Source organism: Nipponia nippon, unplaced genomic scaffold (genome assembly GCF_047370975.1).
Source record: "Nipponia nippon isolate SJK-2023a ecotype South Korea unplaced genomic scaffold, ASM4737097v1 scaffold_2, whole genome shotgun sequence".
Taxonomy (NCBI): Eukaryota; Metazoa; Chordata; class Aves; order Pelecaniformes; family Threskiornithidae; genus Nipponia; species Nipponia nippon.
The window spans coordinates 73,514,309-73,527,947 of NW_028262336.1; the positions used below are offsets into that span (position 1 = coordinate 73,514,309).

Below are 13,639 nucleotides of genomic sequence, written 5' to 3' on the forward strand. Positions count from 1 at the left end.
TTTGCCCTGTCAAATCCTCTTACTTTCCACATGCTGATGGGTTCCAAACAAAAGCTTGAAAGTGCTCTGTAACACTACCTTGGGCACAGTTCACTTGCTTCTTTCACACAGTTCATCTGCTTCTTTCCTCATTTACTGTATGCCTCACACCAACTGTTAAATTGTTTATTGCTCCTTTTCTGATTGGACTGCTATCTTTGCTCATGCTGACTGCTGAAATAGCACAACTGTGCAAGGCAAAGCAAAATGTAGGTTATGACATAAAACTACTAACCAGGCTAAAAGAAAGCAGATGCATCCTGAGGTCTAACATTGCTAGTTATTGCTATAAAGCTTAAGGCCTCCTGTTGATTTAGCGCTATTATCACTCGTCTTAATATTATGGGCAGTTGGTGGATTTCCTGACCATGGCTTACACTGTATTATCAACATAAATCATGCAAGAACTATTATTCCAGTATATTGATTTCCACTTGAAGCAGTTTCAGATATTAAGATATTGTTACACCTCCTCTGAATTCAGATATGCTTCTGAGTTAACAGTTCTATCAAACACAGATTTCAGAATTGGAGACAAACTTCTGAGGAATTTCCTTGTGTGAAGCACTTAAAATGCTTTTGGTTAAAATAGTATATCTTTATTAGTCTTCACATTACTTCATAATATTTTAACATTCACGTTAATGTCTCTTAAGATTGTGTAAAATAATGAATACTTAACATAAGCTGTTGATTTTGAATATAGTCTTTGTTTTTTTCCAAATGTATTTTATGGCAATGTATGTACATAATATCTTTTATCTTTTATTAAGGTAGAGAAGCAGGGTTTTTTAGTAGATAAAAAATGTCTGCATTTCTGAAAAATGCTGTTTTAATTCAGGATTTGACAAATGCATACATTTTGTGTATTTTCTTTTAAAATATGTGAAACTGAAATGTCAAACCAAGTCCCCATTTATGTTCCCAATTCTGTGCTCTCAAGATTATGTGAGGCTTTTTGGACTGCTTTGTGCATATGTGAGCTGTGTATTCCTTAACTGCCATAGAGAATTTGCCCATTCCATTCTTGGTTTATTTAGTCCCATTCCCAAACTGTTTTGTGTCCTTAAGATATTCCTATTATTCTTTCTCAGACCGTATATTGCAAGGTATATTTACAAGGCATTCCAACATTTGTCTTTATTGCCTAAAAAATAACCAAGGTATGCGATTTTTGATATAGATACTAAAATTTCAACAGCTTCTGTCACTCTTTTGTAAATAATAATTCAGACTGATATATTTGAGAACATAGGATTTCCAGATGGCTTGTGTGAGAGAGTAAGTTAGCTATAACGTTTGCATTTTAACGTGGTCAGTAGCTAAGCTGCGAGGCATACTTGATAGCAAAACTTTCAACTTTATTTTTCATTTTCTCTTGTAGTTTATTTTTAAAGTCCAAGTGATCCATGGGGGTGATAAAATCTAGCTGCTAAAGAACTATCGTCCATCGGGAGAAATAGTGAAATGTCAAAACATGACTGTAATCGTTATATTAAAGCTACCACCTGTTTTTTAATTTCTTTTCCCTTTTTATTTATCTTTTCCCATACCATTTATTTCCTTCTCTCCAAGCTATTTGTTCTTTGGTATAATGTCCTCACAGGATCTTTCCCTTCTTTCTAATTTCTGTTATTTTGGCAGTAGTACTTCTTCCTCCTGTTTTGATTTGTTTCTTCATCTGAAAGTCAATCTCTTTTCTTGTCTCTGCTTCGGTTTTCCCATATCTAGTTCTCTGTCCTTTCTACTGTATAACCTCTAATAGAAAAAGAAATACTTAATTTTAAAATGTTTTCTCTTGCACATAGCCTGTTTTCTTTGACTTACAAGACCTTCAAAGTCAGACTAAATTTTACTCATTAGAATGGAAGAGGAAAGGCTTATGGCAGTACTGCAATAAATAGTAGTTACCAGTGACTTGCTGACTCTCATCTGAACTTGGAAGAATAATTTCTGTTTGAGATTTGAAACTGTAAAAATCATAACACGTGGTAAAGCTTAGTGATGATACAGTGTCATCACTTCTTAAGGTCATGCTTCTCCCTCCCCATTTGGAGGACTGATTCACGCCTGTTCTGGAGTTTCATTGTCACAGACAAACACATCCTAGAAATGCCTAGTTGGATACACATGCAATTGGTACTCACATCCCTGTTTTGAGATCCTTTCTTATCTGTGAAAGGAGAGGTTACAGTTCCAGAGGCATTTGGGGGGTTTATTCTTGATGCTTCCAACAGGAATGGGCCTCCAAAACCCATCTAGGACTTCAAAGAGTTCAGTGTGCAGCTGTGGTTTGTTGGACTCTTTCGTTCATTTTTCATGGAGGAAGGTCTCTAGCAGTAGAAAGCTATAAATACATGAGGGAAAAAAGGAAGTATTTATATATGTGTGTGTGCATGTGGATATCTATGCACATAGACACATATAAATTTCATTTTCATACTTACGCTTTATACACATGCTCCATCTGTGACTGAACGTCTGGCAGAAGAAAATCTATCCATTTGTATGGCTTTAACACATTCCTCTTGAGAAACTGAAATTCTGAATAAATTGGAAGTAATAATACTCAGTTGTTAGCATGAAGGCTCGTCTTTGCAGGTGACATTTTTCTTTCATAACCAAGAAAAGCTTTCCTGCTAGAGGGAAGCTACTCACAGTTATACTCAGACTTGAGGAGAGCTTAGCTGATAATGCTGTTATTAAGGTAAATGAAACTCAAAGCTCACATACTTATGTAATCCTCTCTGCTCAGTGCGAGATGGCAGTTCTGTAGCACAGGTTAACAAAACATCATTTCATAAATTCGATGGTATGCTAATTGACTCAATTTTTTTTTTTTTTCCATACTTACTTGCAAAATTAAGTAACTAAGCTTTTAACAATAGAATACTGTCTGAACAAGGAAGGAGGAGCTTGTATTTAGTCATGCAATGTAGCTATGATAGTGGAATGCATACATTGCAGCTGTCAGCCTGTAGTCCTGTATGAGTTAGTCAAAGATAACCTAGCCTATCAACTGCGCAGAGACAGATGGATTAGAGGGACACTTAGTAAGGACAGCAGTGAAAAATGAGATCTCTATCCAGTACCTGGAAATAGATCTGTTTATAGTGTAGCAAAGTTCCAAATGCTCTGTTTGGAAGTAAAACCAGACAGCTCACTTCAGATCTTTCCTGTTTTCCTGAGACTAAGTCTTTTTTCTGCTTTCATTTCAAAAGAAACAGAAAAACCAAAACAGATATTTGTAATTGATATCTTGTCCTTTGGAACAGATGTTTCTGGCATCCAGTAACAATGTGAATCCAACTCATCAATTAAATGGTAGCGGATCTAGCACTGGTCTCTGCTGCATTACTTGATTTGTCCCTCTAACTTGGCTGTGAGCCTTTGGATCTTCGTTTTGCGTGGGCATGACTTAGAGAAGTTTGATTTAGATCAGGCCTTCTTGGCGTACAAGACATGGCTCCCAGGAGAAGGTCTACAAAGCAGATTGGGTAGAAAAGTGCTGTCAATATTTCAGAAGCTACTTGGACCAAATACTTAACTGGTTGAAATATTGGGTTGAAAAAGTTGAATAATACTGTTGCAGACTGCATTTCTGTAGTCTGTGAATAAGAATGATATATAAGACAGCGTTAAACCCCAGGAAAATTATGTTCTAATGTATTAAATTTCTGGTGGTTGTACTAGCTGATGCTTGTTGAGGAAAAATCTTGTGCATATTATAACATTTTCCTTTATGCCAATATATGACTCTTGTCCCATATTTACATAGTGTACTTGAATATGGTGGAAAAAATGCTAGTTTATAACAACTCTACCATTACTTTTTAAAAATATTTGTGTCTCAAGATCAGTTACAACTGCTGGTGTAATAGTACTGATTTCACGAAGTTTTAAAACTCTAAGTAGAACTGCTTTATGCTGTAGAGTAAAAACAACCAAGGAACTCTGTATACTTTATGTGGTTAACCACATAAACCAGACCATGTTAACAAGAACAATTTACATATGAAATGATTTACCATAAAGGTTTAAAATCTACCTTTGCAAGCAACACTGTTTCTTCTCTTTCTCCAGCCTAATCTTAAAAGTATTGTTTCTTACAGGCAGATATCTGGTCATTAGGCATAACAGCCATAGAACTTGCAAAAGGAGAGCCACCTCATTCAGAACTGCATCCAATGAAGGTTTTGTTCCTCATTCCTAAGAACAATCCACCGACACTGGAAGGAAACTTCAGTAAATCCCTCAAAGAATTTGTTGAGGCCTGCTTAAACAAGGACCCAAGCTTTGTGAGTTTCATCTGTTTGTCAGTGTATAGTAGAGAACTTGACTGGTTTACATGAATTACATGAATAAGTGCAGTTCAGCTTTTCTAATATGGGATGACATATTCACCAGCTTTTTTTTTTTTAAGTTACTGTATATATTTAAAATCTCATTTGTGTCGAGACTGAAGTCTGGATTTCTTAATCTTTTTATAGTGAGTCACTTAACACTCTCAAATGCAGTAAAAAAATATTTATTTTTTTTTTAAGAGACCTACTGCAAAAGAGCTCTTAAAACACAAATTTATTTTACGAAACTCAAAGAAAACTTCCTACCTGACTGACCTTATTGATAGGCATAAGAGATGGAAGTCTGAACAAAGTCATGACGACTCCAGTTCTGATGACTCAGATACGTAAGTTTGAGTTTGTAAAATATCCTTTGTAAATATAGGAGCCAAGTAGTTATTTTTAGCACATATATTCTTGTGTTCTGTTGTTTACAGCTTTTCAGCTTAACAGCCTTGGTAAACTAATGAAATCTAGATTTCAGTGTTGCAAGGGATTTCATGCAAATTACAGTTGCTGAGAACCATTCTTCTGGCCCATTCTATACTACCTTCTCTCTTATGTAGGGTCTAGAGTCCTTCCTAGACATAAGGCCAACTGTTACCCCTGTCATGTGAGCAGAAGGCGGGTCTCACCCTGCACAGCCACGTAGCAGTGTGCACGTGCACTGTGCTGTATGTGCACGTGGCCATCTAAGGAGGGGAGTTGTCTCCTTGGTGGCAGGTTGTCCCTCGTTTTGGCTCTGTGAGTAAACACGCAGAAGCATATCCTTGTATATAAGAGAGGGTTAGTGGGCAATGCTTCTGTAACAATGGAGTTTTGGGGTACAAACCATATTACCTAGGCTTCTTTCAGGTTTTTTTTTCCTGTCCTTCCAAAAAGGTTGGACCATTACAACATGGTAGTCATGAAATGTCAAATTATTTATTGAAAAAGGAGAAGCGTTGTAAATATTTCCAGATTTCTTTCCTTTCCATTTTTTCCTTCTTTCCCTCAAATTTTGATGGAGATATTCAGTAGGTTCATGAGTTGGTTTCCTTAGGAAACCAAGTTACAAATAGTTATGACTCAGTTAAAAAGTTAACTTTGTTAGTCTAAAAGTAATTTTGAAAATAGTGGGTATCATCAGATTACATACTTCTGAAAATCAAGTGAAGGAATTGCCACAATTTATTCATAAACCTATTAAATTCCTCATAATAAAGAAAACACAGCTATTCTCTGCAATTCCAGTCTGTGTGCTAATGGCACACATCAGACTGGTTATGGTTTCTTGGCTGCCATTACAGCTGTAGGTTTGTCCCACATTATTAATGGCTTGATTCCTGACAGTGATCATAGTTCCAGCCCAAAATCAGGCCTGATTTGGAAGGTAAATTACTGGTCCTAAGACTGGTCTCAGATCAGTTACTAACTTCGAGGTTACAGTCCATTGCTCCTGTGGAATATCAGACCAGCTTTGATGGCTTGGCATAGGAGAGTAGCGGAACTTAGAATGGTATTGTGTGCTTGTGACACAATTAAACGTTACGTCTAAGCCTGCTTTCCCTCCTCTGCTTCCACAGCAGCCCTTGTATTAGATGTGATAAAAGGGTGAGTTGATTTGGCATGCTGGAATACTAACTTTCCAAATCGATGAATATGTTTCTGTTGGATCAACTTGCTAGAGCTAATGTATACAAGGAAGGTAGACCTGCCTCTTTCAGTGACAGCCAGAAGTTCTATGTGACTTCAAGCAGAAATCTTGGAGAATTTTCTTACACTGATCACATGCTTTTTGTCTTGGTAGGCTGTGCTACGTGCTTTTTGTACAGTGGCCACAAGATGCCCTTTTAATTGGTGGTTTTCTTGCAAATCACTCTTAATTCACAGATCAGAAAGAAATGAGCTTAGAGAATGATACTTTTGATAGTGAGAGGAGAAATGTTATGCAGTGACTGATTAGTGTCAGCATAAATTTTTTTTGTTCTTTTAACTTCGCAGGAGTTATAGGAAAAAATTACTATGCCATCCACAAAAAAATGAGGCAAAAGATTGATTTACGGTGATGTAGTTTATTAAAGCCATGCTGTACCTGTACTTTTTTAGCCAATTTTTTTGAAGTGGGAAATTTACGTTGCTAAGAGGCTGGGGATGAACTGTCTTCCTCAAAGGTATTCTAAGCTAGTGTCTTAGCTGTTTTTCTAAGCAAAAAAGTGAATTAAGTCTTCTAATTTTTCCCCGTTCCCTAATGATTTGAAGTACTCTGCTAAAGCCAGTTTTCAGATAGCAATACAACACTTCATATTACTTGTTTATATAACTTGGGAAAATGTTTTCAATCTGTAATGCCTTTCTTTTTGAAGTTAATTTAACATTTAGCCAAGTATCTTAGTTTCATTTTTTTTTTTTTTAAATTGCCCCAAAAGATAAATTACATTACTTTTCATACTTGTCTTTATACTTACTGGCTTGCACAACAGAATGCTTATTTTGGTCTTGACTGGAGCTTTAATATTTAGCATATATATTGAATGAACATGGATAATAAGTTGTAGGTAATAGAACTTTTTTTTTTTCCTTCCCCCTTGAAGTGAACCAGATGGCCAGGCTTCAGGTGGGAGTGATTCAGGAGAGTGGATCTTTACAATAAGAGAAAAAGACCCCAAGAATCTAGAGAATGGAGCAGCCCAGCCTTTGGAGTTGCAAAGAAATAAGGTGCTCAAAATATTGAATGCATTACACAAGGAGATAATTCTTGCTTTAATAAGTTAGTGGGGTGATCCTGTATGTTTCACAAGTCTATTTATTATATACCTTTAAAAGCATTTAAATTGTAAAACTTTCAGAATTTTTGCTAAAAATGTGTATTCTACAGTTGCCTTTTATAAAATGTTTTGAGTAAGTCTTGAAGTTTGGGTATTCTTTAAATGTGTCCTTTTTCTGTAGTTCTTGAAATATGTGTTAAAATATTTCTGTAGTTTGTGAAATATTACTGGAGGAAGACCAGGGAATATTTTGTTTTTAAAATTTTCCTTCTGTAAAGTAAATTTAACCAGTACAGTACAAAGCTAGACTGGGTTTTAGGGAAGGCATTCTGGTCTTTTAGGCAAAAAGCCTACAACGTAGAAAAGAATAGAATGTGGATGTGTCCAAAAAAACCCAACCCAAACCAAAACAAAAACAGAATAAGGGATGTTTAGGAGCTGCTCAGTTTTATTTTCTGCAGCCTGTGTGGCTGGGCAAGTGGTTGCTACCCTGGCTCTGAAAATTCTGGGTGTGTGCTCTTATCAGAAATGGAGAAATATAAGAAAAATACTGTATCATATGGAAGGAACCTAGTAAATATCTATGTCTGTGATATAGTACATGCTCAGTAGGGTTGTTTGGTGTTTTTTTTTTTGTTTGGGTTTTGTTGTTGGGTTTTTTTGTTTGTTTGTTTTAAATTTTGAGCTTGCATGTATTCGAGGTGCCGCAGCCTGAAATTTTAATTCAGCCTCCATTTTCCACAGTGCTTTGGAATAGTCTGTTGTAGAACATTTTACATATTTGTACATACATAGAAACACATTTTTCATAAAGTGTAGCATGTTGGAACTATTTTTTTCTTTAATTAGAAACAGAATACCATGAGGATGCTTTTTTTCAGAAATAAAATTGGTCAGAATTTTGTTTTCTTTAAAGGAAAAGGATATCCCAAAGAGGCCTCTGTCCCAATGCCTGTCTACAGTTATATCCCCTTTATTTGCAGAGGTAAGTTATTGCTTTAAAACTTAACAATTCCAGGATGTGTGTCTCTGAAAAACAGAAAAATATGATGAATGACACCTAAAGTTTCTACAACCCATCTGGGACTTGATGTGTTACAGTGTTAGCTGTACCCTTTCCTTCCATGCATGTCTGCTTTTGAGATCTTTGTGTTGCTTCTAACAATCCTTCATATGCGTGGTAGCAACATCGACCATGCTAGCCTAAACCAATGAACATGAAAACCAAAAAGGTATGTAAGCGTTTGGATTGCAGCATTCCATTTTTTGACACTGCTTTAACTCTTTATCTGTCATTTTATCTGTTACAAATTTTAAGTTCCTCAGTGTTCCAAGATATGGCTGTGGACTGGATCAGCAAGAACTGGACTTTTGAATTTCAGTGTTGAAAACTGTATTTTTGTTCCCATTTTGAATTTTATATTTTTTATATTTGTTTTTTCTGAATACTTAAAAACAGCTTTTTAAAAATCATATGAAGGGGAAGCCAGATATTTATGAAGATGTGATTATTTTAAAAAGTTGATAGAACGCTAAGAAACAAAAACTCCCCTCTCACCCTGGCTTTGATATGAAAATTTTTTATTTAAATAATTATTTCAATCGTTGTAATTGTTACAGAAATAAAGTTAGAAAAATTGCTCTAATAAAAAGATGTTGTCTTAATTTCATTCTAATGAACAAAGTCCTGCTTCAGAGGATTATCATTGAGTTTTGCATGCTGCTCATTAAGAATACTGAGCGCAGTAAAGCAATTAAGCTTATTTAAAGGGGATGACCTCTGTATTGGTTATTCAGACTCCAATATTAAGTCAGCCTGACATTCTCCTATGTAAAGTGGAGAAACACTTTAAACAGGGATTTTTGGCACTTTCCATTTCAGTTCTTTATGTATTACCCACTTGCTTGCCTCTGCTTGAGAATTTTCTTTCAATTCCCTACTCTTCCATCTCCCAAACATTTTTCTGGTTGCTCTGCATCTCCTTTAGGTCTTCCTTCTCCTTTTCCAGTACCAAGCATGATATACGTCCTGCATCCACTGTCTTCCACGCTCCATCCTCCATTTTTATTCTTTCTTTATTTTTCATTTTTCTCTCCACCATGCACTTTACCTGTCTTCTAGATATCTCTGCTCTGGGTTCTTCCTTCCTATGGTATCGTTAACTAGTTGCTGTGTCATTCTTTGCCTTTCTTGCTTCCCATTTTTGTTTGCAAGGCCATTCTTTTAATTGCCACTTGCTGATCCCTGTGGGTATATGATTCCCCTAGCACTGCTGCAGCAACACAAACATTTTTCACTGCAGTTCTTATTCAGATTGCTATTTACTTTCATCTCTGTAGCATGTGGAGGTTACAGAAAAATTTTTCCTCACACACTTGTTTGTTGTATCTTTTCATGCTATGGGAGAAGACTCTTGGCCTGGTTTCTGCTGTTTGGTTCATACTTCAGAATCCTCTTCCATGCAACTTCTGGTGGATAGCCACAACTTTCCCAAACTGTTCCAGAATCTCATTGCAGGGTTTCCTTTTTCTTATGGGCATGGCTACTGTCTCTGCTGTCTGGAGGAAGCCTTATGTTACATTTTCAGTGTTCCATTTGTTTAGCATTCAAACCACAGATATCTGCATGTTCAGGAATTATTGATAGCTAAATTAGTGAGTTACTCCATGGAACTCCTCCAAAAAGAACGAAGCTGGCCAGTCAGAGCTTTTTGTCGTCATGGAGGCTTCAAAGCTTTTGGCACAGAAGACAGGTGTAAAAACCAACTGCTGTCCCTAAGTAATCTTACAGGGAAAGATTGTGCTCGGCATCCTTCTCCTTCAGTTGAACTCTGATACAACTTAAGAGACTTGGCTGAAGAGGCTTGCTCAGCTGTGGGGCCCTGCCACTCTGTGTTGCTGGTAGTAATCTGAAGCTTGGTGCGCTTCAGCAAAGCAATTAGAAGAACAAACAAAACAAAACCGCCCCAAACCAGAAAACAAAACACACCCTGAAAATGAACAAAGTTGTCATGCTTGTCAGTTATTTGTGATCTTCAGTGACCAGCTACCACCCTGATGGGGTTTCTTTCTCCTTATCAGAGAACACTGGCTGAGTACTGCATGCGGTGACTCATTCCGGGTTCCTTTTTGAAGACAGGAGGTCCGAAGGTGTCCTGTGTTGTAATATTCCCACTATTGTCTACGTCTATCATCTTGTCCTCAAGCTGTGACTTCCTAGTTTAGACTAAGAAAGGATTAGTTATTACTGGGAAAAGAAAAGGCATTTGTGTCTTCCTGTTGCCTATGCTTGGCATGCAAGATCTCACTCTTGAGCATCCTGGATATAATGAAAAGAGAACACGAGCAGCAGCCAAAAAAGAGTGCAGAAGCCTTCCTACTGCCGTGGTTGCACATCTGCTGGTGTGTGTGTGTGTGTGTGTACACGGAAAGATGATTATTTCCTTTATGTTTTCCCTTGCAAGACTCGGATTCCTTTTTAAAGAAAAACCTTCCCTCAATGCTGATGGCAACTCTTGAGCTGTAGTTCCTGACACCTGTTGAAAGTCTACTTCAGAAAGTCCTGAAAGGCTGCTTTGATGCTTGGACATCTCTGAAGAACTTCACTGCCACTTTGGTCCCTCCAGAATGTCTTGTACTACACTGAACTCAAAATCGTCTTGATCTATTAATTCTGCTTTCTGCTTCTTTCTGGAGATCATGCTTATTCCATGTGACAATGACTTTGATTTCATCCTTCTTAAGAGGATGCTGCAAAGCAGCTCTTGACAACAGCTGTAGCGATAAATGTGGAGAGAAACGTGTAAATGCAGACATCCAGCCTGCTGGGGAAAGTCCAGTCCCTGAAAAAAGGCCATGCCTTCATTCACCCGTACTACTAGTAACATGACAGTTATTTCCAAGGAAGCCCAGACCCAGCTGAGGCTTTTGAATGTTCTTTAGTGAGTTCTGAGAAAGCAAGCATTGTACCACCCATACTCAGCATGTTACACCAGCTCCTACATAAGCGAAGCGCTGAGACCTTCCCTCTGAGCCCGCAGTTCCTGACTAGTCATGGGATGCTTTGCTTCAGGGGGGAGATAAGAGCGTGCTCAGGGTGCTCTCTTGATAGAGTTGACACAGTGAAAACGTTTTCTAACAGTGCTCGCACAAGTGCACCTGCAGTGTATATGTATAAGCTATAGGTATACAAGTATGTATACTGAAGTGAGCATGTATAAGCAGCACATCTTGAAACCAAACAGCTACAGGTAAATAGTGCATCTTTCTTGGGATACTTTGTCATCAGTTTTGAATGTGAGCACGCTGAAAAGGGTATGTGAATGACTGAAGACTTCTGAAGATGAGTGAGATCCTGATAACTACTGCAAAGACTAACTTCAGGATGAAAAAAGTCTTCAGGATGTGAGGGTGTATAATGAAGGTCCTGACATTGTGAACGCTGGCGGTCACTTCCTAACAAGCTTTTTTGCATTATATAGTTTACAGAATTATTTATGAATATCTTATGAATGTATCTCTTCCTGGTTTTCTTTCAGTTGAAAGAGAAGAGTGAAGTGTGTGGTGGTAACACAGATTCCATAGAAGAACTGAGAAAGGCTATTTATTTAGCTGAAGAGGCTTGTCCGGGCATTGCGGATAACATGGTGTCACACCTTGTGCAGAGGCTTCAAAGGTAATGAAACTGTTTCACTAAGGGTTACAGAAAATTGCAGATCTGATTCTACAAGTATTTCACTAGTGTTCAATTGAAATAATTTCTATTTATAATAGAGGAAAAAAAAACACTTGTGTTTACAGTTTGTACAATTGTGTTTGCTTAGTAATAAAAAAACCTAATCATATCAGCAGTTCTAATTTCTAGCTTCAGGTGATAGCCCAGATGTACGTTCATCCTGTTGGTGTGCGTATTGTGGACAGCCTTTTCCCTTTGCAGTTCCTATAAGGGACATTCACGCTTTCTTAGTGTCTGGGTGTATGTTGCAGAGGATGCCCTGTGTCGCTCTGAATTTCTTTTACCCACTCTGATAAATGGACTGTTCAGTTTGTGTTTCTTTCAGTCATGTAGTAAGTGATTCCTTGTTCATTCATTAAAGATCATCTGTATGGCCTTTTGGTGGTATCTCCAAAGCCAACTTTTTCTATTCAAAAGGCCAAATTTCGTAAGAGATTTTCTAACTGCCTAGGTTAGGAATATGTTCTCAACAAGTACTCAATTTGCTGTTCTTTTAAATGCTAGACGAGAAAAGATAAGGGGTATAAATTTCAGAATTACTGCTTGAAGAGGCTTTAAATGCAACCTTCAATCCAGCTGTTGTGAATCTACACCATCCAGGTTGAATTGCTTGGTACTAGAGAAAAAACTCATGGCAATGGTTAATCGTGGACTGCTACCTTGAAAAAGATCACTCTGAGCAGGTGTCTCCCTTACACTGTCTCTAAGCACAAGCGTGGTGAAGTTTAAGAATTCACACCTCTGAAGTTAAAGCGGAGGATTGCCAGGCTGACACTTTGTCATTCAGTAAAAATCAATGCCAAGAAATCTGCAAGCAATAGCGTTTCTTGCTTTCTGGGCTGGTAAGTGTGAAGCCCAGTCAGCATCTCTGGTGCTAAAAGGTCACTCCTTGATGCCAGATGTCCCGATTCTCCTTTCAGTTGATCCTGGCAGGCTTGAAAGAGTTTCTGGAGCTTCCATCTCAGTTCATTTCCATTAGGGGTTCCAAAACTGACCCCAGGCTTTCCTCAGCCCAGTATTTCAGTGTCAAGTTTCTGTCAGCCTGGCGCAGGGCCTTCCTGGAACTGGGAACCTCAGAGACTTTTGATGCTGAAAATGGCCATGTGGAGACAGGCTTGCCACTGGGCACTTCTGTTGTAGGTGCTGGAGATGATCTTACTTGTTCTTGTCATGACAGCAACAGTCGTCGTTTTTGTCCTAGGAGATAGATTTCAGAACCCTTTATATACCTATTTAGCATTCTGTTTTCCTTCTGTTCTGCTTCCTCGGACTGTTGCTGGTTTTCTCAGTCATAATGTCTTACTGTAACAGTGGAGGCAGGCATTTCATTTTCTTTGAAGGAGAGAAAGAAATATTCATAGAGAATGTTTGTTGATGGGTCACATCTGGGTGAACTTTCTCTTATTCCAGGGATGATATTCAGATAGTATGTGATCATGACTAGCGCTCCTTTCAGAAAGCTGAGTGAAAGAAATGAATGGCAGAATCCCCCCCTAAAGTTTGAACCGTTCCATTGCTTAGTAGGTATCCCTCGTGGATAAAGCTATTTTTGGAGCTAGGCAGCTCTGGAAGAGAGAGTTCCATCTTGTTTGAATACCACGAGAAGTAAGCCCCGTTATGTCATGAAGTCATTTATTGTATCCACTTGCAATATCCTCTCAATTTGATCGCTAACTACTGAAGACGGCTCTTCAACATGTTTCTAATGAGATTTTCATTCCTCTTAAGATTGGTTAAAACTGGATTTCCCAAGTTTGTCTGAATGAATTAGTTGA

At 37.8% G+C, this 13,639-nt stretch overlaps 1 protein-coding gene across 2 annotated transcripts in view; it reads left to right on the top strand.

The window, feature by feature from the left end:
* STK24 (serine/threonine kinase 24) overlaps nt 1-13,639 on the top strand; it is a 64,198-nt gene that overhangs the window by 49,061 nt on the left and 1,498 nt on the right. For both annotated transcript variants that reach the window (XM_087758524.1, XM_087758523.1), the window contains exons 6-10: nt 4,152-4,337; nt 4,584-4,729; nt 6,956-7,079; nt 8,046-8,114; nt 11,668-11,804. In XM_087758524.1, the coding sequence (XP_087614650.1) occupies nt 4,152-4,337; nt 4,584-4,729; nt 6,956-7,079; nt 8,046-8,114; nt 11,668-11,804 (662 nt within the window). The remainder of the gene's footprint in view (nt 1-4,151; nt 4,338-4,583; nt 4,730-6,955; nt 7,080-8,045; nt 8,115-11,667; nt 11,805-13,639) is intronic.